Raw genomic sequence first — 23,960 nt, 5'->3', positions numbered from 1 at the left:
GAAACGTACTTGCAGCGCCGCACGTGCCGCGACGTGAGAATTCGAGGGGGGAGCGGGATTCCACGGACTGACGGGGCGCTCTTTGAACTGATTTGTCCCTTGTCGGCTTCCGCAGTAACGATTCACCTCTTCCACCCCCTCTAGTGACGCGCAGGAAGAGGCGGGGTGGTGGTGACGCGTTTCTCTTGGTCCCGGCGTGGCTGGCGTCTGAGCCGTTCGCGCGTGCGCGCAGCAAGGACGTGCTTGCACGGTGTGTTTCCCAGTCATCCCCCCTCACACGGTTACCAAGATGGCGGCTCCTGAGGGGATGGGCGCTGTTGCTCGGGTCCAGGCGGCAGCTTCCTCTGGGGCACTTTTGTACCCGCAGCCTGAGGAGAGTCTGCCCACGCTGGTGGCTGAGGTCGGCTGCGGGAAGCCGGACCAGCCGACGGGAGCTGTGGCCGGAAAAGGCCCGAGAAAGCTGCTGGATGGGGCGTCTCCTTCACCTCTTGAGGAGGCGGGGAGGGGCGACGCCGAGATGTCCGGGGGCCACTGGGTCGCCGAGGCTGCCGTCGCATCTCAAGAGAGTGGGGCGTTTTCGTCGCCAGCCCAGGACAACGGCAACTTTGCGCCGCCGCCTCCGCGCCCCTTCCTGGCTCAAGGCTTCGGCTCGGCGACTTCCGCCTTGCCTTCGGGTATCCTGCACAACGCGGCACAGCAGCTGCAGAGCGTGGCCCAGCGGGTCGCCCTCCAGCAGGGCAAATCTGCGGCGGCGCCTGTTGCCCTCACCAGGCTCCTTCCGCCCAAGGTATAAGCCTACGGGGCAGCTTGGGGATTTCCCTAAAATGGGACAGGGGCGGGCTGGGAAAGGTGGTTAATCCCTAAGAAGATAAGGTCACCGCAGGATTATTCTTATTCAGTAATAGCATTATATGATTCCCCCCTTCCCCCGGCGGAGAGTAAATAGTTTTAGGGACAGCTCTACTAGCCTTAGTTTCCTTCAAATGAGAGAGAGCCCTGGAGACTTATGATGATGTGTTGGTAATATTTGTTGTTGGTAATATTTGTTGTATCTACAAATACACAAGGTTGTGTCCAGAGTTATAACAGACCCATTAAAATCAATGAGACTTAAGTTATTCGTGACTAACTTAAGTACCATTTCAGTGGGTCTATTCTAAGTAAAACTAACACTGGATGCAACCCACAAGCAGCGCTAAAGTAGAATCAAGCAGGCATTCCTGCGATGCAGCAGTCTTCCTAAACAGCAAGTTTGTTTATTTATTATCTGTTACATTTATATTCCGCCTTTCCTCCAAGGAGCCCAAGGTGGCGTGCATGATCCTCCTCCTCTCCATTTTATTCCCATAAGAATCCTGTGAGGTAGGTTAGGCTGAGAGTCAGTGAGAGTCACCCAGTGAGCTTTATAGCCAAGTGGGGGCTAGAACCCAGGTCTCCCCAGCCCTAATCCAGCACTCTAACCACTACACCACACTGGCTCGTCCACATAAACCTTTGCTTTTCATGAGTGCTTGCGACCCATAATAAGGTTGGCATTGACGGTCAGTAAGGACTTCACAGCATTTCTGGGCCTCCAGTGGATGGTCTGAAGGCATATGATGCCGCCACCTTACAAAAGCTAAGCACATTAAGTCATTGGGTGGGAGACTGTTTGAATACCCCGTATATGTGGCCTTAAGTACCGGGGAGGAGAAGTGGAATATAAATGTAATAAATAAGGGTAAATGTCCTGCAGCACAGTATTATGTGCATGCACATGTTACGTAGATGTTGCATACATAATGAAAAAGAGATGCAACACTAACAGAGTAATCATCCCTGGAAGAGCATCCCAGGATGTGGTGGATCCCCCCTGCTACAACCTTGTGAGGGAGAATTTGAGATAGGATTGTTTCTTCCCCTCATAGCTGCCATGGAACACTGCTCTTCTGAGGTTGCAACAGTGATGCTGGAAGAACTTGAGGAGGGGAAAAATGGGCCTGATGGTAGGAGGAGGAGAGGCCAAGAACTGCAGAATATTAAAGCCTCTCCATCACCTATTGTGCCAGCAATAAGGTAGGTTGAGAGGCTTGTCTAGCTGAAAAGGAGGAATAGGAGGTGCCCTCCTTCCACTCTGCCTCGTTCCTGCTGGCAGGGCATGGAATAGACAGACCACTCTGATCTCAGAGCCCAATTGAGCAGCAATCCCTTAAGATTGTGCTCTTAAGGCTGCAATCCTGTACACACTTGAGAGGTAAGTCCCATTGACTCTGGAGCTTACTTATGTAGCCTTGTATAGGATTGCACCCTAAGGCTACAATCGTACAACCACTTACCTAGGAGTAAGCCTCATTGAAGTAAGTAGGGCCTGATTTTGAGTGCACATTTTATCCTCACAACAACCCTATGAGATAGGTTAGGCTGAGAGTCAGTGACCGGCCCAAAGTCACCCAGTGAGCTTCATGGTGGAGTGGGAACTAGAACCCGGATCTCACAACTCCCAGTCCAACACTCTTACCACCACACCACAGTTGGGCAGTGCCACGCCAAGACTGAACCCCCAGTTTTTTCTAACTTCAGCAGAAACTCAAGTGTGTGTACTCGCTTTCTCTTCTCATCCTGACTACACACTGTTCTGTTCCCTCTGCTAAACTGAGGGGTACCATCTTCTCCAAAGTGGTGGGTGTGTCATTTGAAAATGAATAACACACCCACCACTAACAGGCAATGGATTCCTAACTATCCAGAATACGTTGTCTGTTATCTCCACTGAGGATTGCAAACTATTAGCCAGCAAAGTGCTTCTCAGGGGCAAACATCAGCTAGCAGTTAATGCTATATGACTTCTCACCCTTCATCTCCTTCTGATCCCTGTTGGAAACTCATCTTTTTCATAAGGTCCTTGGCTAAATCCATTAATACAGCCATCCAAAACCTAGTGTGCCCTCCAGATGTGTTTGACTACATAACCCTAGGCAGTTAATTTTATAGATTGTAAACTCTTGGGGAGGAGGGTTGTCTTTTTGGCTTATGAAACTTCATAAAGTATCATGCACTTTGGTGCTATATAAAGTTATTGCTTACCAAAAAGGTGATAATTTAGTTAAATGAAATGCATGCTTCTGTTTTCAGGGCACTTCATTATATCCATTTGTTTCCAGTCACTGAATCACCCCACAGATGCTTCTTGTTATTGTCTGGCCCTTTAGACGTTGACCCACAAGTCAGTAAACTGTCTTGTTCCTGATGGTGCAATGCCCCTGGGTAGGCTAACTATAAGCTTGCTATTTTGAGTTGTTGTTCCCCAGGATGTTGTAACTGCTGACACTGCAGTTACTGTCTCTGGTCTGTAAGGGCCTCTTCACCCAGTCTCCAGAAGTGCTAATGTCATGATTTCTGAGACCCCTAATACCCTATAGCTCACAGCCTTGCTGGAGCCCACCAAGACACCACTGGAACCCATTCACCTAAAATGCAATGCATACAGTGGATATATAAACTGTGATACATAACATGTGGTACATAAAATGAACTATGATATAAAAAATGTATGTGGAAACTTTGTGCTTAAACAGTCTTGCTTTTTTTCTTAAAGCAATTGGAAACAATCTGTGTGCAAGTGCAGCCTGAACAGACAAAAGGGAAAGAAAGGTCAGCACTATCTCCTACAACTGTTCAGTCCAAAAATGTAACTGTGGCTCAGCCAGTTGAGAAGAATTCCAGGATTTTAGGACTCAGTGTTGTCAATCCTCAGATTATTCGGATACAGCCTGTTGCAGGAACTGGGTCGCAGCAGTTTTTCTTATGTAATTCTTCGGAATCTACAGTTCAGCTACTTCTGCACAGCCCTTTACATCCCCTTGGACCAGTATCTGTAGGTAAGCTGACAACAGATGGACTACTACATGGACAGAAAAACAAATCTGTTACTGTAGCTGCAGCAGATTCTCCACATGTTACTCTATTTTCTGCTTGTTCAGCAAACTCATTAATAAACCAAGAGAAAAAGCAAAAAGAGCAAAAGGTTAAAAAATCCCTCAAGGTGAAAACCCGTTCTGGACGGATTTCACGCCCTCCCAAATATAAAGCTAAGGATTACAAATTCATTAAAACTGAAGACCTGGCTGACTGCCACCAGTCTGATTCTGATGACTATTCTGAGCTCAGTTTAGAAGATGATGAAGTTGGCAAGGAGAAGGAAGTGTGTTCATTATTTGATCCCTTGAACTATGAGCTGAGGCCAAAATTGTTTAAATGTCAACGTTGTGAAAAATCCTACATAGGAAAAGGAGGATTAGCACGGCACTATAAACTTAATCCAGACCATGGGCAGCAAGAACCTTCACAATCTTCTCCTATAAATGGGATGACATTGCTGGAGTATATGGAAAAGGTAAGTGGTGAAAGTATCCATTAGACTTTTTCACTGCCACCAATTACTGTCACTTTAATAAAAATGGATTAACAATAGAATTAGAAAAAATCTACCTACAGACAGTGTGCAGCAGGTAATATATATTTTCTATGCAATGAACCTTCGGGGATTTAAGTGGACTCTAGCTTTACAAATTTTTGAGGGAGTGGTTATTTATTTATTTAAAGAATTTATTGGCTGCATTTCAAGGGAGAAGCCCTCCCAAGGTGGCTCACAGCAATAAAATAGATAAATAAAAACCCCTGTTCTGCTCATCTCCCCTCTCATTGTTTCCAGTGCAAGCAGCATCTCCCATCATAATCTCAGAGCATGCTTGGAAGAGAGAGAGAGCTCTGTGACAGAGGCATGTATTTAAAGAGCTGGGCCATTGAAGCTGCATGGTGGTCTCTTGATTTCTCTTCTAATCCTAAAAACCCATTAGCTCTTTAAGGCTAGAAAGGAGAATGGGAACCATGTGTGGTTCTGTCCCTGCATTGTGAAAGGTTGTGGGGAGACTTGCTTTGGCTAGAGGCCATATGACATATATGGGTGGAATCCAATGTCACATGAGTGGAAGTCTGCTCACACAACAGGACTTGCTCTGGAGGGTCTCAACCCTTTGGAGAAATGTTTGAGGGGTGGGGGTGGGCAGGGAGGGGGGCTGCAAGAGAAAGGGGGAATCGTCCCTCTCAGTTCTGTTGATGGAGGCAGTTCCACTGAAATGCTTAATTGGATTCCACCATAAGTATTTAATGACTAATCTGGTATAAAGGCAATTTCTAATCTGTGTAATGGGAAACCTAAAACCATCATATATATAAATTTTAATTAACTATACTATGTGCAGTCTTAATTGTACATGATGTTAAAAGGCATTAATCACATGAAAGTAATACCTTTTTAGTTACATGTAGAATGTCTTAAAAGGCTTTTTAATATATTTTTAATTATTGGTCATGATTGCTGGTTATCTTTGGTAGGGTGCAAACATTTTGCTAGTTGTCCTTGCTTTTTCCTATTCATCTACAAGAACCATCTTCAAATTCATTTGGAAGTAGCAGATGAAAATTGCTGCTTGCCAGTTGTAAGGGAAGAGAAAGCTAGGGAATTCCATATCTGAGGCCTCATCAGTTGGCCTCATTGTTGCCCTATCCACGCTCTTTGCCATACCACAGTTTTATTGTTGTTCTACATTACCTGAAGCACTCAATATTTTAAATAAATAAATAAAGTGTGGGTGGTACTTTTTTTCTGGAAGTGGGCAGGGCTATATCAAAATCTCTTAAAACAGCACCACTTAGTTAAGTAGAAAACTACCCATGATGCAGTGATATGATGGTGAAGTATAGCTATGGCATAACGCAGTGTGCTTTCAGAAAAGGAACTTGCCATCTTGCTTGTCTGGAGGTTCGTTGTGGGAAGTTTATGTGCCTCTTACTCTGATAGTTTTCCAGGCTCATTTATTTATTTATTTATTTAATTTATTAATCGCCCATCTGGCTGGTCACCCACCCACCCTGGGCGATGTACAACACACCATAAAACAATTTAAAACAATAAAATTCTACCATAATTTTTTTTTTTTAAATACCCTAACCCACCCCTCATGGGTTACTGGTATTACAAGTTGAAAAATGAATACCTAAAGGCAACAATTTTAAAGGACTAATACGAACTTTTCTTTTAGTCTGATATATCTGCAGAAGATAGAAAGTCTGCAGAACAACACAATACTCATTTACTGTACTCTGGTCATGGAAGACCCAGGCAACCAAGAAGGAGTGGCCAATCAAAGATGTCTGGAAGATCAAGGTATTCTGGAAGATTTAGCAGACCTGGTCATTTCCCTTCCAAGTCTCTTAATAATATGTCAGCAGAGCACCGTAATGTGTTTAGAAGGAAAGCTAGGCTAAAAGAGGTATGGTTCCTTTTCACAATTGTTTGTGTTTATTTGTCTAGTAATGCAACCTTAGTTGATCAGTCAGTTAATCAGCTCAAACCTTCTGGTAGTCTGAAAAGGTCCCCACAGTTTGGCACCGTGGTTCCTTAAAATTCTTTTTAATGTAAGTATTAAAGCCCCATTTTAGAGGCATTCCCCTGCCATGTACAGAAGGGAGTGCTTCTAAGAGTGCCTGCTGCAACATCTGGCATGTATCATCCAAAAAAAACCCCGAGTGTGTTTTTTTCAGCAAAACTATTGGTGGTTCTTATGTAAATTTAATTGAAAACTCATACAATTAATTGACTTTTTTGATGAGGTGATAGCTGTATTATTTTACCTTTGAGAACATGCCAGCCAAGGTTCTACTTAGTAACTAGCCTTTGACATGGTAGAGGGAGTGGGGCCTTTTGAAAACTTGCAGAGTGGGTTCTTAACGTGTCTGGCCGTGGCAAAATGGCCCACTTGTGTGTGCCTCTTATATGATGGTGTGCATGTGTTGTACATTGCTTTCAGCCATCTTGGAGTAGGGATAATGTTGTGTGAGGTGGCTGTTCGATATATCTTTTTGGGATTTTTTTTACTGCTGTCACCCTGGCAATGAAGATGGAAACTATTTCCTAACGTTGGCATTTCTCAGGGTCTTATTTATCTGCCCTACAACAAATTGCAGAGGTTTCATGCATTCTTCTTTCTCTCCTAATCTTCGTGTATTTAGAGTTGGCGTTTTAGCAATGTGACTTTATGGCTTCTCTAAAGAAATTATTGTGGTCTTTAATAGCTGATTCAGCAATGTGCCAATGAAGATTTCATGGAGCTGGCTGTTCCACGCTTTACAACACTTGTTACTGTATTTGAATTCCTATTGATGAAGGTAAGTTTAATTAGACCTTGAATTCTCAAGAAGATTTATGTGCATTTCATCACCTGTAGACAATCTCCTTTAAGTAGTGATGGCCACCAATTTGGATGGCTTTAAAAGGGGGTTAGACAAATTCCTGGAGGAGAAGGCTGTCAATAGCTACTAATCTTGATGGCTATATGTACCTCCAGTAATCAGAGGCAGTATGCCTAGGTACACCAGTTGCTGGGGAACATGGGTGGAAGGGTGCTATTGCACTCATGTCCTGCTTGTGGATCTCCTATTGACAGCTGGTTGGCTACTGTGTGAACAGAATGTTGGGCTAGATGGACCTTTGGTCTGATCCAGCATAGCTCTTCTTATGTTTTTATGCAGATTCTCCCATGTTTTGATGAACAAAAAGTGGGCGGTGCCAGATCAACCAGGACCACAGGGACAAGAAGGAACTGAAAGTGATGCACATCACTTTCCCCACCCTGCTGTAAATAATAGTTTAAGGGGAAAGCATAATTTCTTATTTCACTCTAGTTACCCCAGTAAAATATTTTTCTTACTATAGAAACAATTGCCATCTGTCTGTGACCAGTCAAAAGGTTCTAAAGCTTTCATTCTGAGCTCATAAGGTGTCATACACAAAACCACAGCATGGCAGGATTTATGCTTTTTAAACTAACATACGTTTGTGGACTGTAGCATTCAACCTCTCGTCTTGCGTCTAAAAATTCAGGTGCCTACCTACGCAGTCCCTGAGAAACATAAGAGCAACTTAAGCCAGTGGTAGCTCAAGGGACTGACACCTCTGCTCCAAACCATTGTCCTATAAGTGCAGATTAATCAATGTTGTCAAGATACAAAAGATGTAAAAGGTTTGTGGAGGGAAGGAGAGTGTGGGACTTGCAGGATGAGTTTTAAAAGGTGCTTTCTGCTGTTAATCTTGGTAACGTACAATGAGTATGATCACCTGCTCTGTTTCCATGATCATGGGCTTGAATGAAGCTTATAGCTTGTGATTTGTGAACAGGCTTCTATTTATGTAGCTTTTGTTTTTGAACAGGTAGAAAAAAAATATCCAGCAAAAGTGCTTTTTCCGGAGATATACCAGGAATTTGAAGAGCTACATGCTGTAGTAAAGAAAATGTGCCAAGATTATTTCAGCAGTTCTGAATTGAAGGAACCTGTGGAAATAAAAGACCCCAAGGCAATATGCAAGGAATTGCATTTTTTTCTTGTTAGCCAAAATCAGTCACCAAATTGTATAACTTTGATATCAGAGAACACACTGTCCTGAAAAAGAAATTTGTTTTTAATCTCTATTTTGTTATTGTTAGCTGACTTAAGCATGATTTTTGGTGGAAAGGCAAGATATTAATTAATTAATTAATTCAACATATAAATAAAAGAGGGAAAGGGAAGTTTCATTGAAAATGTTGGAGATCTGATAAGCAGAGATCTCTGATTAAATACCTATTACTTTATATTTGCTCTTCTGTCTAGTGTATTACATGTAACTGCAGGTGTGGAGGAATGTGTGGCCCTCCAGATGTTCTTGAACTACAACTCCCATCATCCCTCACAATTGGCATGGCTGGCTAGGGCTGATGAGAATTGGAATCCAACAACATCTGGAGGGCCACATATTCCCCAGCCCTGCCTTGCTGTGATTTTTGATGATGATTTTTGGTATATATTTCTCCACAAAACTGATCTACTCTTTAAAAAAACCTTCAACGTCTTACCTGCTGCATGCAGAGCATTTTGGAGGACCATCCTTGGAATGAGGCAAGCAAGTACTACTGATGTACCTACATCGCACAATATAGGTCTGGGGTCCCCAGTGTGGTGCCCATGGGCATCAGTGTGTCTATGGACACCTTCCTTGGAACCTGCTAGGCTCCCTGCCCCTCTTGATCTTTAAAGGCTTTTTTACATTCTTTACAGGTTTTTTTTAAACTGGGAAGCTGGAATGCTGCAAAACACCAGCCACCAGAGCCATCTTTATTTTTAGGAATGTCTCTGGTCCCCACATAATGTCCGAGGGATTCTTAGAAAATAAAAATGGCCGGTGGCTGCAGCCCAGTGCTTTGTTTTGAAGCATGCCCAGCCACCTAGAAAAAAGAAAAATATGAGCTAGTGTGGTGGTAGGGGGCGTCCTAGCAGTTAGAGGTGGGGACCAAGGGGGATGTTTTGCCTCTGCTGGAGTCAGCGGGTTGCCTATATTTTTTAATGTGGTGTGGGAGCTAATTTGTTTTGGCACGGGTTGTGTGTTTTTCCTAGGGGTTTGTATGTGTGTGGTATGTTTTGCCTGCTTTGTGGTGGTGGTGGTGGTGTGTTTTTCCTGATATGTGTGTTTTGCCTTGTTTTGGGGGGTGCAGTGTTTTGTGACTGGTCATGGCCAGCTTTGCAGCCATTTTGCAAGAGTGCCCACACCACATTCCAAATGCCCCCCTCCCAAGATTATGTTGATCCTAATATTTTAATAATTACTGTAATACTTTGCTTTTTTCTGGGTATTTCCCCTTTTCATTTCCAGTGAGACTTCCCTCTGAATTCAATTCTTCTGTCTTCTTTTTTATAGGTTGCTGAATCACTAGGAATTATAGACAGTTCTCTTATAGTACAAAGCACTCAAGCAGACTGTTCTCCTGAGTGTATAAAAACTGGTGACCATGTATTTACAGAGATTTCAGGACAGAAACGAGCAGCTGAGGTATGTGTGAATTTTGCCATATTAACAAACAAATCCTTGCAGCATACCAAACTTTGTGGTGCTCTTTATTTTGCATAGACATCTCTTGTCTTCAGTAAGTACCATCACCTGTGCCTTAGCTGGGCTGAAAATTACTTGCATTTTTTGCCCCAAAATTTGAACTTTGTGGTGTCTACTTCAAAAGAATCATTAACTTTTTGTTGCATAGTGCTGCTTCCTAACACTGCCTCTGTTTAAAACTGGCAACTACCTTATTACCATATCCCCTGTGACTAACCCATTCGGGTACTCTTTACTTTGCCACATTTATTACAACTGGAGTAAAGCAAATTAGTAAAATGACATTAACTTGGATGATTCATTTTGGATTCTTATGTGACAAAATGCTACCAAATGAGACTATGCAGGAGAAGGTTTTCTGAAATGTTGCAACTTTTTAGTTTTTATTATTATTCCAAAGTTCATAGGGAGCATTTTTTGTATGCTCATTTTTTGCATTTCCTATGATTTTTATGTTTTAATGTTTTTACAGTTTTTAATGTTCTCGTTTTATTGTTGCAGAGTTTTATTGTTCTAAATTGTTGTACACTGCCTTGGTGGCTTTTTAGTAGATAAGGCAGTATATAAATGTCAATAATAAATAATATGATATTGGAGAAATATTCATTTTATTAATTTGTTATATTATCTACAATATGTAGGATAGATGAGTTTATTTTCTTCCCATTCTCTATCAACAGAGTTCAGATGAAATGTTGCCACTTGCAAAAAAGACTAGAGTGGAAAGTATCTTGAAGAATGTGAATATTGATTATTCAGATGACAGTGGAATAAAGGAAAGAAGTCCTACATATGAAGGTGGTATTTGAATTTTAACATCTCCATTCTATCTTGAAGATAAAATGACATGCAAATAGTCATAAAGCTGGAAGGGTACTATAGATCTTAAAACTGTAGCAGTATAGGTCTATTACTATTGTGGAAGTTGGTGGGCAGGGTGGGGTGTGGGGAGAAAGAAGCTTGTTTAGGTGGGAATCAGATCATGTAAGAATTTCACACATCTTTGTTACTGTTTATGCTACACTGGTAACACTTGCATCATGCCCTTCCTCCAAGGACCTCAATGCATGGGTTTTCCCCATGTTATCTTCACAACTCTGTAAGGTAGGCTAGGCTATGAGTGCATGACTGGCTGTAGGTCACCCAGCAAGCTTTATGTCTCATACTTGGAGAGCACAGCAGTGATCTATGACTTTGTGATCTTCTAATTCTGTAAGCTGCTTTAATACTTCTGGGTTTGCTGATGTAGTCATAGTTCCTGTCCTACTGATGTGATCTTTAAATATATTCACTAGATAGTCAGTCTTTCTTCCTCCAGTTTGAACATATTACTCCTGGAGTAGCAATGTCTTCAGCTGGCCTGAGCATATATCAACAAGGTTGCTTTTACATTTTCATGAATTGTCCAAATGGAGAAAACACCAAAAAAAGACAATAGAATTTGACCTGGATGTAAGATGCAGGATGAGAGGAATAAAAATATTTATTTATTTATTTATTTCATTTCTATATCGCCCAAAAGCCGAAGCTCTCTGAGCGGTTCACAAAAATATGCATGAAACCTTCCTCCATAGTGTTCATAATTGGACAAGTTACCCTGTGACAGTGTCAGCTGCTTTTTGCCTCATGGCTAGTCTTTGAATTTGGAACACTGGCCACAGAAGTATAACAAGCTTAACAAAGTCACGTATGAAGTCATTTCCTTCAACCAGGGAAGTCTTTGTATAAAAGCAGCCAAAGCTGTAATTACATCTACCATTTGAAAATGGTATTTCTTCTCCAACACTGTTAACGTTCACTGCTATATTGTTGCATATGCCTTTTTAAAGCACGTCTCTTTTCCAGGCTGCGGGGAGTGGATGGGGGGAGGCAGTTGTCTTGGGCCTTAAACATGGAGACCACATCAGCGCTGACAAACAGGGCCAGCTTCAGGTTGGGACTTGGCATGATGCCATTTGTTAAGGCCCCCTTATTAGGCATGCCACTTCCCCATGTCACTTCATCTGTGCAGCTGTCACTGGTGGTGGCTCCTCTTCCTTGGCCAGCTGGTGAGCAAGATGTGGCAGCTGTTGCTTGTCATTGCTGCTGGCTAGATAGTAATGGCTGCTAGGAGGGGTAGCTGCTGAGGGAAAAGGATAGGTGGTTGCTGCTCCTAGCTGCTCACTGTCCTTCGTTACTTCTAGTTATTTCTAGTTGCTGGCTTGCAGAAGCGTGCCACAATGGTGGTTAGGAGCTAACATTGGCTTCCTCCTCTACCCTCATGGCCACCTTCCTTTTGACAAGGAGGAAGGGGAGGAGCTGCCACCACATCACAGTGCAGATGAGGGAGGGAGGGAAGGAGAGGGGCCCAGAGAGAGGCAGGCAGATGACTGCTATGAGGTAGGTTAGGTGCCAGTGGTAAGCTGCCCTGGCCTCATGAGGTACCTAACACTGGCCTTTGTGTCAGCCTGAGCAAATTGCTTTTGAAAGTCGCTTCAGTTCCAAAAGCGGTTTGCAGTATGGTATTGGGGAGGCCTGTTTGAGAAACATGCAAGCCTGGTTGCACCATTCTTTAGATCTCCAGCGTGGCAGTGGAATGGGATATAATGCAGTCTCCATTTGTGTGGTGGTCTGGGAAGGGAATAAGTAGATGGGTAACTCGTATATCTGTTTTTATGCTAGTTCTAAAATGGAGAGTAGAAAATTAGTGATGGTTAATCTTGCCTGTCCAGGTTCCAAAGGTTGAGCACACATTATAGTTCCTTATCTACAGCGCATTATGCTGTCTAAAAAGCCATTCCTGGAGATTGAGGGACCCTCCAGAGGATTCAGTTTGACACTGACTTGACCACCGCCCTTGCCTCTTACATGCACAGAAGCGTTCTTTTTCTGCAGTGTGACATAGATAATAACGTCCACTTCATAGACTGGAAACTAAGATGGAGATGTACTGCAAGCTACTCAGTGAGGGCATCTTGTGATGAAATTGAAACCCAAGTCTGGTCCAATGCAAGTGCTGACATTTACTTTTTTTAAACGTAGTATTTACCATTGGTAAGTGTTGTGTTCCACGACAAGGGTACTTTTAAGTATAAAATACAGCAGTGTTGGCCAGCATTTTTTTCATGTGTTACCAGATTAGATGCTTTGGTAGACATAAATCAGTCCTACATTATTTAATGGGTAGTTTCAGAGTTAAACAGCTTTAAAACAAATTGTATGTGGTAATGATGCCTATGTCATTTAGCAATGTTCTGTAACCAAAACACTTTCCAGTTTGCCTGCTATTAACGAAGACACATGTACATTAGGGTTTTTGTGTTTACTAATTAATGTTTTATTCTAGAATACAGCTGTGCAGCAAATACTTGCACTGGAAATATAATATGGGAAAAGGAGCAGCATGAATCACTCGAAATAGAAGTGGCAAATGATACACTAGATCTGGATTTACACAATTGCACACAAGTGAGGCTTGAGAGCTTGCAACCTTCAAGTACATCAGACTACCTAACCTCACAGGGTGAAACACTGTCAACTGTTGATATAGGAAGTTTACAAGAAGAGCTCATACAAGCAAACTCAAGTTGGAACACAGCAAACAAAGCGAGTCTGAGTTCTATAACTCCCTAGCATCTGAAAAATCTAGTCAGAATCCTGCCTGGTCAGTGCGTGAAGAAAATGATCATGAGAAATGTCAAGAACATCAGGAGGAAGAAAATAACGACTTGACAAAAATTCTGAACTTCCTAAGAGATCTTGAATTACACAAAATCTTCTCTAACGCCATGGGAGTAACTCATCCATTTGGGTCTCAAGCTGAGAGCTTTTCCTATAAAATTTGTCTATCCCAAAATTTGTGGGATAGAATAGTATACTGGAGAAAGAAAACTCATGAATGTGGTTAAGAGGGGAAGTGGTAATGTTTGAGATTATGGATGAGAGTCAGGAACTGTAATGTAGGGATGCAAAATCATTCAGGCTTTGTCTCATCCTGGTGTTGCTATCCTGTCTTCCCTCAAATTGAATTGTAACAGAAACTGATGGTACTATTTGACAGATCCATAGAAGTTCTTTGGAAACTGTACCTCTTAGCAGTACTGCAAGCTCATAATGAAAGTAAAGATAATATGCTCAAGAGTGAAATTGAGCCATTTATAAGAACATGTATAGAGGCATTCTTTAAAAGACTTCTTGAAATGTATATTTTTCTTGGTGTTAATTTATTACTACTTCCATTACCTTGGCTGAAACTAGCATCACAGCTAACAATTTTGAAGAGTAACTATGGAAATAGGAATTAATTCCTAGTAACATGCACTATTTACCAAATAGTCCCAAAGGATTAATTTATTAGCCAAATATGTTGCACTGCTTTTTGATTAAGTAAACTATTAGATGGAGAGCTACCTGAATTACTAGTGAATATTTTTTATGTTAATTTTTCATCTGTACAATCCTAGTTAAGTTTAAAGAACTGGGTGCGCTATAGGTAGCAATGTTTCCACTGATCAGAAGTAATGGCCTTCAATTTGAAAAATTCACTTCTGGAAAGAATAAAGAATATTTGGTCTATCTTCTGAAACTGGAGGATAGGCAAGTATTTCTGTTTGGCTTTAAGGTGCTACGCATGGGGCCTGTTTCCACATAACGACAGCAAATTGTGGGTTAGTTAAAAATTCCAGGTTGTGTGCCACATGCAAGCTGCTTCTGCTTTGCATAATCAGCCAGATTGTAGGTTGTTGCATGACATGTCAACCCAGCCACTTTGGTTTGTTCGTGGATTAAACAACCCAAAGTTAACCTAACTAATTATAGGTTAACTGTGGGTTGACTAACTCACTAACAGCCCAAAGTGTCCAGGTTCAAGGCATGCAACATCCTACAATCTGGACAATTGGAGGTTGCATATGCAAAGCGGAAGCGGCATGCAACCCAGCACCTGTTAAGTTAATTAACCCATGATTTGCTGCCATGTGTGAACCACATCATGTAGTCCTTGGTCTACATGGCTGCTATGAGGTAGGTTAGGTCTCCCTTGGTCATTTTAATGCTTTGAATACAGCAGCTGTTCAAAGCTGGTAAACATGGAATACAGATGGAGCTGTATTGGAGCCAGTTATGAGTGGCTTATTTAAACATGGTTTAATGTGTAAGGCATTAGCAAATGGCTTGTTCGAAGCTAGCTTCAAATTAATCTAGTATCCCATTTCAGGGGATGGATGTGCCCTATTGTTACTTGTAGATGTAAATTATGGTGTTAACATCCCCCTTGTTGTTCTAGCAACTTTTTCAGCCCTTGGTAGCTGGATTCTGGAGTGCTTGGAAGTGGAGACACCATCTACCAGGAATGTGTGGCCTAAAAATATCCCAAAAGATGAATCCAATACCGACCCCACAGCACACAGTCACCAATTTCAGTGTGGCTGTTCAGCAGATGTAGGCTGCAGTACTATCTATGTTTACCTAGGAGTAATACTATTGAATTCAGTTGGATTGACTTCTGAGTATACATGTATAGGATTACGCGGTTAAAGAACAGTAGCAGCAGTACTAGAAAAGCATATGGCTGTGGGCAGAGCCTGAGCAGGATTGTAGCATACCCTTCCTGGGGTGCAAATGTGCAAGTATCCAGTAGCCACTTGTGCCTTAAAAAGAAAATAGGCCTGGCAGCTGTGTCACTGAAAAGGGCAGGAAGCAGATTTTTCCTCCCCTGAGGGCTATTTGTAGAATCTGGCTGCTCTTTTCTCTTTGTCTTGTGCAGCTCAGTTTCCTGAAATGTGCAATACTTTCTGTGCTGCCATCTAGAAGAGGTGGGTTAGCAGCAAGGCAGCGGTCTTACATGTCCACCTTCTGCTCCAGCTGGATTTCAGCAGGAGCTGCTTAGTTTTCTTGTCTTCGTTTCTGAAGGACTTTGGTATCTTCCTTAGGGCATTTCTGAGTATAGTCTGCTTTTATCACTGCACATCTATGCCTGTTGAACGTGCCTTGAAAACATGGAATGTGTTAAATGTGTAGCCTATTAAAATGAGAAATTCTGATTGTTCTCTTCCATTCTGGGGCACTTGCTGGGCTTCTCATTCTGCACTTGAGAATAACCGCCTCTTTTTACCCTATTTCTTGTGCTCTTATGTTTACATTGTAGGAGCCACTTATTGGTAGGCAGTCACATGCCACTGGTAAGGTCTGTACTATCATTTGGGTCTGAGTACTTGCCACGTGGCAGTAGCATGGAAGACAGTAGCGCCTGCAAGCATGCCATGATACCTGAATCAGCTGGAACTGAAGCTCCCTTCAGGCATTAGACCCTCAGCATGAGAACAGGACCATGCCTTGTGGCCCTGCCCCACCATGGCACACCTGTCTAGCTCCACTTGCATAGACTCCACACAACCAGGAGCCTGCTGAAATTGAATGGAGAAGCCTACATGAATACGGGTAGAGCTAGCACCCCTTTCCGACCTTTGCCCAATGTGTGGGGGTGGGGTCCTCGTCACCCATATTCATATCTTAATCTTCCCTTTAACATTGCTAGAATAGCCAGATACAGCTGTCTAAAAGACTTGCATATACCCAACATCGCCACAGTTACTTACGTTAGGGATGAATGAGAGATTTGGTCATCTACATTTGTATACACACTTACCCAATTTGCACCTCCTGAATCTAGACATGGAATGCGGAACCTAAATGTGCTTGCACACCAAAATCTGCATTTTCAGAATTTTACAATGCAATTCACATGTAAAAAATATGCATAAAATACATATATTAAAGAAACGTGTGGACAAATGCATATATTTGGGGATAGAATGCACAGAATGCATTATGTTAGGGTAAAAATCAGTTCCAAAATATGCATACAGGGAAAGGCACGTACAAAAATGCAAATAGAAGAAGAAACACACCAAAATATTTATGAGTTTGTGCTTTTTTGTTTTGTTTTTACTGAATTCAAAGTGATGCAGAAACAGATCAAAATGAGCTCATGGTTGGATAAATGAAACTGAGCAAAACCAAAGTTGACAGATTCACCCATTCCCACCTTACATACCCGGAATACGTATGAATAAACATTTACTTCCCAAACAAAAATCTTTAGATTTAGATACGTTTCTCATGATGTGAAACTTCAGAGTGGAAAGAAAAGGGGGAGAGTTTGATCAGACACTAAATACTGAAATAAGAACAGATGTTTAAAGATAGTGAAGTTAAGTTCTGTTTTAGAATTGCATTCATTCTATTTTATTTTAAAACCCCTAGTAGGCTTATTGGACCAAAAGGGATAGCATATACACTTAAAAAAACATAAACCAGAGTTTTTTAAAGCCGTCAAATACCTCATAAGAAAAAAATGCATAAACACTAAGTATGTATTAACACTCTAGTTTCTGCCACTTTAGTTCCATCCAAGTGTTTTTAATGGCAGCTTTTGGGTTCATTAAGGTGATTTTCAAGTAATGAGAAAGGCTAGATCAATCTGTGCCCTGTTTCCAACAACATACTTTCTAGCAGTACTTTGCTAGTGTCCTCAATGTAGGGCTGATATAACCATGATGATAAGTAGACCATCAGCAGATCTTGGTCAGCAGTATGAGCAATCTCTTGCACAATAGTTTGCTTAAGTTTTAGTTCCTTTGAGTACATGTCTAAGAGCTTGACAGAAACTTCACCTGAAATGGGGGGAAAAAAGAATTAGCTCTGCAACTCTTCCTTTTACATTCCATATTTGGAATGTATTTCTGAACATATTACATTACCCAGATGGTTTGCCTATACCTTTCAAACCACTGCTTTCTAGATAATTAAAGACAGTCTTCCATTCATCAATGCCCAAGTTCTATGCATGTCCCATGGGACAACTGAAACCCAGGTACAAATATTAAGACACATCTACTCTGGTTTCTTTGTAGAGAATCCTGGGAATTGTTGTTGTGTGATAACATAAAGCATTCTCCTTTAGAAAGCCATATTCAACCAATATAAGCTACATTTCATTGACAGAATGTATTCTGACTATCATTTTCAAATAAACTGTCCTCAGTGGATAGAAATAAACATCATTTCAAAAAGGAAGAATCACTTACAGAAATAGGGAGTGGGCCATGTGTGGAAGAACAGTGTCTTATGATCTCCATGATGGTATGTTTCTAAGTCACAGATCCCTTTAGTTGTTGAATACAGTTTTTCCATTTTCTGATGTATTTTTGCCTAACAAAGTTTAAGGTACATTTAGTTTTTTTTTATTTTAGAAGCTAGTACTCTAACTTAAATGTATGTTGCATCTGTATGGGCTGTTTAATCACCACTTTCAGAAGCTCAAACTTCAGTGCTAGGGAAAACGTTTCAAAGACTCTGGAATTAACAGGCAAACCTCTAGTCAGGATGAACTTTTAGTACTAAACTGAATTCAGTGGTTCCCAAAGGACATTTTTTACAGCAGACATTAAGGGCACAATCCTATGCATGTGTAGACAAAAAAAATCCTACTACTCCCAGCATTCCCCAGCCAGTATGGCAGGCTGGGAAATGCTAGGAGTTGTTGGACGTTTCTCTCTAAACATGCATAGGATTGTGCCATAAGAATGGCTTTAATTCTCCCTCCTGGCACTTGCATGGTAGAATGACTTGCATGGTAGAAATTAATTTTAAATCTGGTGGATATTCTTGATGCCTTCTTGCTCTCCTGTGGATGGATGTTGTCTTGAATAGATGTGTAAAAACAGTTACTGAAAAGACATCTGGATTTCCTACCCAAGTGTGGTCTCCCTTGATCTAGAACAGGGGTGAAGAACCTCAGGCCCAGGGGCCAAATCCCACCCTCCTGGGCCAAATCCAGCCTTACAGGATTCCCCAGATAGCCCCATCTCCACTCACCCAACAACTGATCATTTGGTGGTTTTACCGTTTTTGTGCAGTTTTCCACCATTCTAAAAGTTTGAAATGCCTTTCCTAAGGCATAGTTACTGGCAGTAAGAGCTTGAAGCTAAAATGTGCTGGTATCCCTCTCCCTCCACACACACCTTTTGCTGTTGGCCCTACTTATCAGTGGAATGTGGTCCCCCAGAAGCTTTTCTAAAATGGAATGCAGCCCTTGAACTCGAAAGAGGTTCTGCACTCCTGATCTAGAAGATGAGTGGAAACAGGAAATGTTTTTTCAATGTGGATGTTTATAAAAGGAAGAGTACCATATTTCTGAAGGTCCCAAGTAGTTCAGTACAGCACACTTCCAATTCCACACTGTAGTCAGGTGGCAGTCTTCCAGTCTCAGAGGCACTATTATCATATTCTATTTCCAACTTGCTGTCTTTAAACCTAAAGAAAAATATCCTTCAGTATATATGAATAATAGATCCACGCCACTCCTCTTACAGCTGTGGATATCTTGTTACCTATAATATATAGGGTCATCTTTGTTTAGTGTGTAATGGAAGGTAGGTTTTGGAGAGAGCAATCCTATGCCCCTCCCCACAAAAACATCTGCGGGTGCATAGGATAGTTCGGTTTCCAGGCTCCGAGGTTGGAGTCAGGGCTCCGACTCCGGAGTCAGGCAACTGCACTCCCTGCCCCCTCTCCCTTGTAGCTGGCAGAGAGAACTGCATTCAGAAAATGGAGGACAGGGAAAAGGGGGCGTTCTTGGGGGCATGGAAGGGAGGAGAGCAGGGCGGCTGTGGTATGCTGCTTCTTATGGCCACCCCAGCCTCCTCCCCTCCCCTCTGATGCACCGCTGCTAGATGGGCAAATTTGGCCATCTAGCAGAAATACAGGGCGGCTGGAGCGCAGGGTGAAGATCCTGCATTGGATACTTGGCAGCCTCCGAGTTCAGAGGCTGCCGGGTATCCACATGGGATTGCACCCTAAATCTGTTAAATTTGCATCATGTGCATTTTTGCATCATCTGCATTTTTAAAAAACTGTGATGACAAAGATGAACTTTGCTCAGGGACCACAGAAAAGCTTTCAACATACTTACTCTTTGGCAATTTTGAGGTTCACAATTTTGGTAGCAGTGGTAAATCCGTTATCATTCAGGGTCTCCCACTTCATCATTAAATTATGCCAGTCTGCTGCATTATCTTTAATTTTTCTTGCGCTGACTGATAATACAGGTGTCCTTGGTGTCAAACCTTTGGCTAGTCAAACACACAAAATTAAAACCCTCTTCATCTCAGCAGTTAAAGTTAAGGCCAGAGTCCTATTAAAAAGAAACACTTTAGGTTTTTATCTCACATGTTGGTCATACTTCCCCAAACTTCTTACACAACTGAGGATTAAAAGCTGCAGTCAAAACCTGAAACACTGTGATTTGTGTAATTTTAGAGCTTGCCCATACATACACAAGGTTGAAACAATCCAGCTCAAGAAGTTGGCAACCATGAATATGACATTTCACAGACCCTCACATACAGAAAACTTGTTCCTTATTAATAGCATACTCCAGTCTTGTACCTCACTTGCAAATGCTATCACTGCTCCTTAGTGAAAGGAAGGACAGCGAAGAAACCATCCTTCATTTCCTGAACCTACTGTGGCATTTTGATGAAAAAAGAATGCTAGTATATTTTACACACCTGGCTACAGTTATCTCCACACATGCAGTCAGTGGTACAGCAGCAAGTATGCAGGACAAATTCCACTATCTCTTGATGTAGTGACTGTTAAGTAACCTTGCTACTACCATTTGATGTACATTTTATTTTTAGCTAGGAGGCAAAAAGGTAAAGTACAAAATAACAGCAAACTCTTGTTTTTTAAAATACAAGTTTACATGCGGTTAGTGCAAACTTCCCCTTACAGATAACTGGAACTACTGTGCTGTGTCCTTCCAGTATTATATATGTTTGGTATAGATTCTCTCAAATTGTAGAGTCATCATTTGTAATATTTCTGGATCTTATTTATCTATTACGTACAGAATATGACAGCAAGAATAAGATAGTTTCATAGAACACTAGAAAACCAACTGAGGCAAAAATGTAATGATATCCTTTATGTAGCACTCATTTGCAGTTGATCACACATGTTCCTTATTCTATATACCACAGTGCTGAAGTGTCCCTTATTCTGGAAGGTTTGATCTTAAGGTAAAGGTATCCCCAACCAGTCGTGTCTGGCTCTAGGGTGCGGTGCTCATCCCCGTTTCTAAGCTGAAGAGCCAGCGCTGTCCAAAGACGCTTCCGTGGTCATGTGGCCGGCATGACTGAACACCGAGGTGCACAGAACGCTGTTACCTTTCCCGCCAAAGCGGTGCCTATTTATCTACTTGCAATTTCTTGCTTTCGAACTGCTAGGTTGGCAGGAGCTGAGACTGAAGACGGGAGCTCACTCCGTCACGCAGCACTCGGGTCTCGAACTGCTGACCTTCCAGTCTGCAGTTCAGCGTCTTAACCACTAAGCCAACACAGTCCCTACCTTTACTCTAAATTTAGGCAAGCTAATGCTTTTAGGGCCACTGCGGGCCTATCTAGTGATATTCCTCTCTCCCATCATTTTCACAGGGATATGCAAGTTCAAACATATGTCTCACATACGCATTCTAGTCTATGGATGCTTCCAGAGGGCTCCTAGCTCTACCAACCAGAAGGCATTATGCAGCTATTATGTCTTCCTTAACAGATTTTCTGTGTTAAGGAAAAAGGCTTTAAAAGTGGTGGAAAAAAAGAGGAGGGTAATGAGTAGAAGACTATGTCTGGACACCCCCGGTAAACTTCAGTAAATGAGTGAGGGCAATGATGTCATAAAAGCCTAGTCTGGAAGTACCCTAGGTTAATCCAGAATAACTACCTTGGGTCACTCCCTAAATCAGTAATTGCTCATATGGATTAGAACAGGGGTGCCCAACGTGGTGGTGCAGGCACTTCCAATGGCACCGTGAGGGGGTCCCCAACATGGCACCCAGGAAACCTTTAAAAAAAATAAATCCTGTTTTTTAAAATATGCATACATGCATAGGTGCAACAGGTAGATGCCAAAACGTGATCCACTGATTAGGAATTTTGTGGTGGTGCCCGCAGCAGTTTCTCAAATTCCCAAATGTGCCCATGGGTCCAAAAAGGTTGGAGACCCCTGGATTAGAATCTTCACAATAAGCATGAAGCCAGAGGAAGCCCCCTTGAAATTAATGGAACTTACTTCCAAGCAAAAATGTATAGGATTGCACTGTGAATCTAAAGTTATATCCTTTTCCTTTATGTGAATTATTCTAGAACAGAAAAACCCTGATTGGGGTCAAGGTACATCTAGTTCAGCATCCTGCCTCCCACAGTGGCCAAGCAGGGGGCATAAAGACAGTAGCCCCTTACAACTGCTATGTAGTGCCATATGCTGCCATCGAACACAGGCTCCATTTAGCCACCACAACAAGAATCTCTCAGGAGACTCATCCTCCATGAGTTCAGTCTAATCCCCTTTTAAAGCCATCTGCCATCACCACCACAGCTTATAGCAGTGGATTCTATCGTTAATTTGACATGTGAAGAACCCCTTTCTCCTGTCTGATGTAACCTGCCAAATAATCTGTTTCATTGGGTGAACCCCAGCCCTGTTCTCGTATTATGACATTCCTGGATGAAAAATAGATTACAAATTATCTAAAGGGGGCATCCTATGCTGGCTGGGGAATGATGGGAGTTGTAGGATTTTTTTCTGTTTAAACACACATAAAACTGTGTCCTAAACAAAACAAATACGTGAGAGTGGAATCAGGGACAGGGGGAAAGAAGCCCTTTGTATTCATTTTCTCCACATCAAGCATGATTTTATGAAGTTCTATGTGTCTCCCCCTGCTCCCTCATCTCCCCCCCCCAAAAAAAACCCTACAAGGGTGCAATCCTATGTATGTTTAGACAGAAAAAAGTCCTACCATGTTGTAGGGCTTTTCTTCTGCCTAAGCATGCATAAGACTGTGCCCTAAGCGCCACATATGGTTGAATGGCCATCTCCTGCTCCTTTCACAGTCACGGAGTAAATCGCCACCATCTCGCCACAAAGATGTACCGAAAGCGGTAAGGAAGGTCCACCTTTGCCTTGGAGAGGAGTACAAGTATGTGGCGGTTATATGGAGAAACGGATTCGCATCAAGTGGACCGCGCGTAAGCACGGCGGCTGGCACTCGTCTCCTTTCCTTGCCCGTCCCGCCTATTTAATAAAATAATAATAATAAACCCGCCACAACCCCTGTGCTAGAAACCAGTGGAGGCTGGTGGCTCCGATTTCGGTGGGGCCGTGCATGCATTCTGGGTTTCAGTCAGAACCAGCCAGAACTCTAACGGGTTCCCAGTATGGTTCAGCACCTTGGACAGCTCCTTTCGAGTTCTGGCTGGTTCTGGCTGAAACCCAGAATGCATTCGCGGCCCCACCGAAATCGGAGCCACCAGCCTCCACTGGTACAACCCTCGCCTCGCCTCGCCTCGCCTCTCAGACCAGCGGGGCTCCGCCTAAGCCCAGGGAGGGGGCCGCGGGCCCTGTCTCCTCCCGCCGCAGCCCCTGGAAGCACTTACCGGCCATCCTTGCCGGCTCTCCGCGGCAAAGGGGGGCCTCAGGCTAGGCCGCTCCCCTCGGAAGTGCGCTCACGTCCGGCCCCGCCCAGCTCAGCCGCCCCGCCGCCGCCGCCGCCGCCGCCGCCGCCTGGAGGCCGCGGAGCGCGGGGCTTCCCTTCCCAGCGCCGCCGGGCCTGGGGACGAGCGGCCAGCCCAGCACACCATGAGGGGCCCCCCTGGGCCCTGCTGAGGTGAGTTGCGCGCTCGCGGCCTAGCCGTGTGGCAGGGGAGCCTCCGCGCCGCCACCGGAGCGCGTTGCTGGGGATGCTGGGTTTGTGCCTCTGGAGGAATCCCGCCCCGCAGCCTCCACTCGGCTGTCCGCCTTCAGCTGGGGAGAGGGACTCCCCCTCCCGGTAGTTAACTTCCAAAAAAGAGAGGGTTAGGAGACTGTGGGGAGGGGATGTCCACGACTGTCTGGTAGCCGTGCCCACCTCAGGGCGTCTGGGCTTGCTGCAGGATGTGATAAACACTCTGCCCATACT

The 23,960-nt window shown here is 43.1% G+C and overlaps 3 protein-coding genes across 7 annotated transcripts in view; 2 read left to right on the top strand and 1 right to left on the bottom strand.

Annotated features, from left to right (window-relative positions):
• The first annotated feature begins 209 nt into the window (after positions 1–209).
• Positions 210–15,981, top strand: ZNF839 (zinc finger protein 839). The gene is made up of 8 exons (XM_084838415.1): positions 210–787; positions 3,575–4,372; positions 6,081–6,311; positions 7,114–7,206; positions 8,249–8,392; positions 9,770–9,901; positions 10,642–10,759; positions 13,287–15,981. The coding sequence occupies exons 1-8, from the start codon at positions 290–292 to the stop codon at positions 13,571–13,573; spliced, it is 2,301 nt and encodes a 766-aa protein (XP_084694541.1). The 5' UTR covers positions 210–289; the 3' UTR covers positions 13,574–15,981.
• CINP (cyclin dependent kinase 2 interacting protein) lies at positions 14,397–23,504 on the bottom strand. Of its 2 annotated transcripts, none has more exons than XM_084838561.1 (5): positions 23,440–23,504; positions 19,914–20,135; positions 19,129–19,255; positions 18,028–18,151; positions 14,397–17,613 (listed from the first exon to the last, which is right to left on the bottom strand). In XM_084838561.1, exons 2-5 carry the CDS (start codon positions 19,988–19,990, stop codon positions 17,411–17,413), a joined length of 531 nt encoding a protein of 176 aa, XP_084694687.1. In that variant the 5' UTR covers positions 19,991–20,135; positions 23,440–23,504; the 3' UTR covers positions 14,397–17,410. The 2 variants fall into 2 exon arrangements, with proteins under 2 accessions (XP_084694687.1, XP_084694678.1); XM_084838552.1 differs by having other exon boundaries at positions 19,914–20,073.
• TECPR2 (tectonin beta-propeller repeat containing 2) overlaps positions 23,359–23,960 on the top strand; it is a 65,078-nt gene continuing 64,476 nt past the window's right edge. For all 4 annotated transcript variants that reach the window (XR_014788328.1, XM_084838387.1, XM_084838377.1 and 1 more), the window contains exon 1: positions 23,359–23,669. The gene's annotated coding sequence lies outside the window, so the exon portion shown is untranslated. The remainder of the gene's footprint in view (positions 23,670–23,960) is intronic.

This window comes from Heloderma suspectum, chromosome 1 (genome assembly GCF_057233095.1).
Source record: "Heloderma suspectum isolate Gila_16-S chromosome 1, 16-S_ref, whole genome shotgun sequence".
NCBI lineage: Eukaryota > Metazoa > Chordata > Lepidosauria > Squamata > Helodermatidae > Heloderma > Heloderma suspectum.
This window is presented reverse-complemented; position numbering and strand designations above follow the sequence as displayed.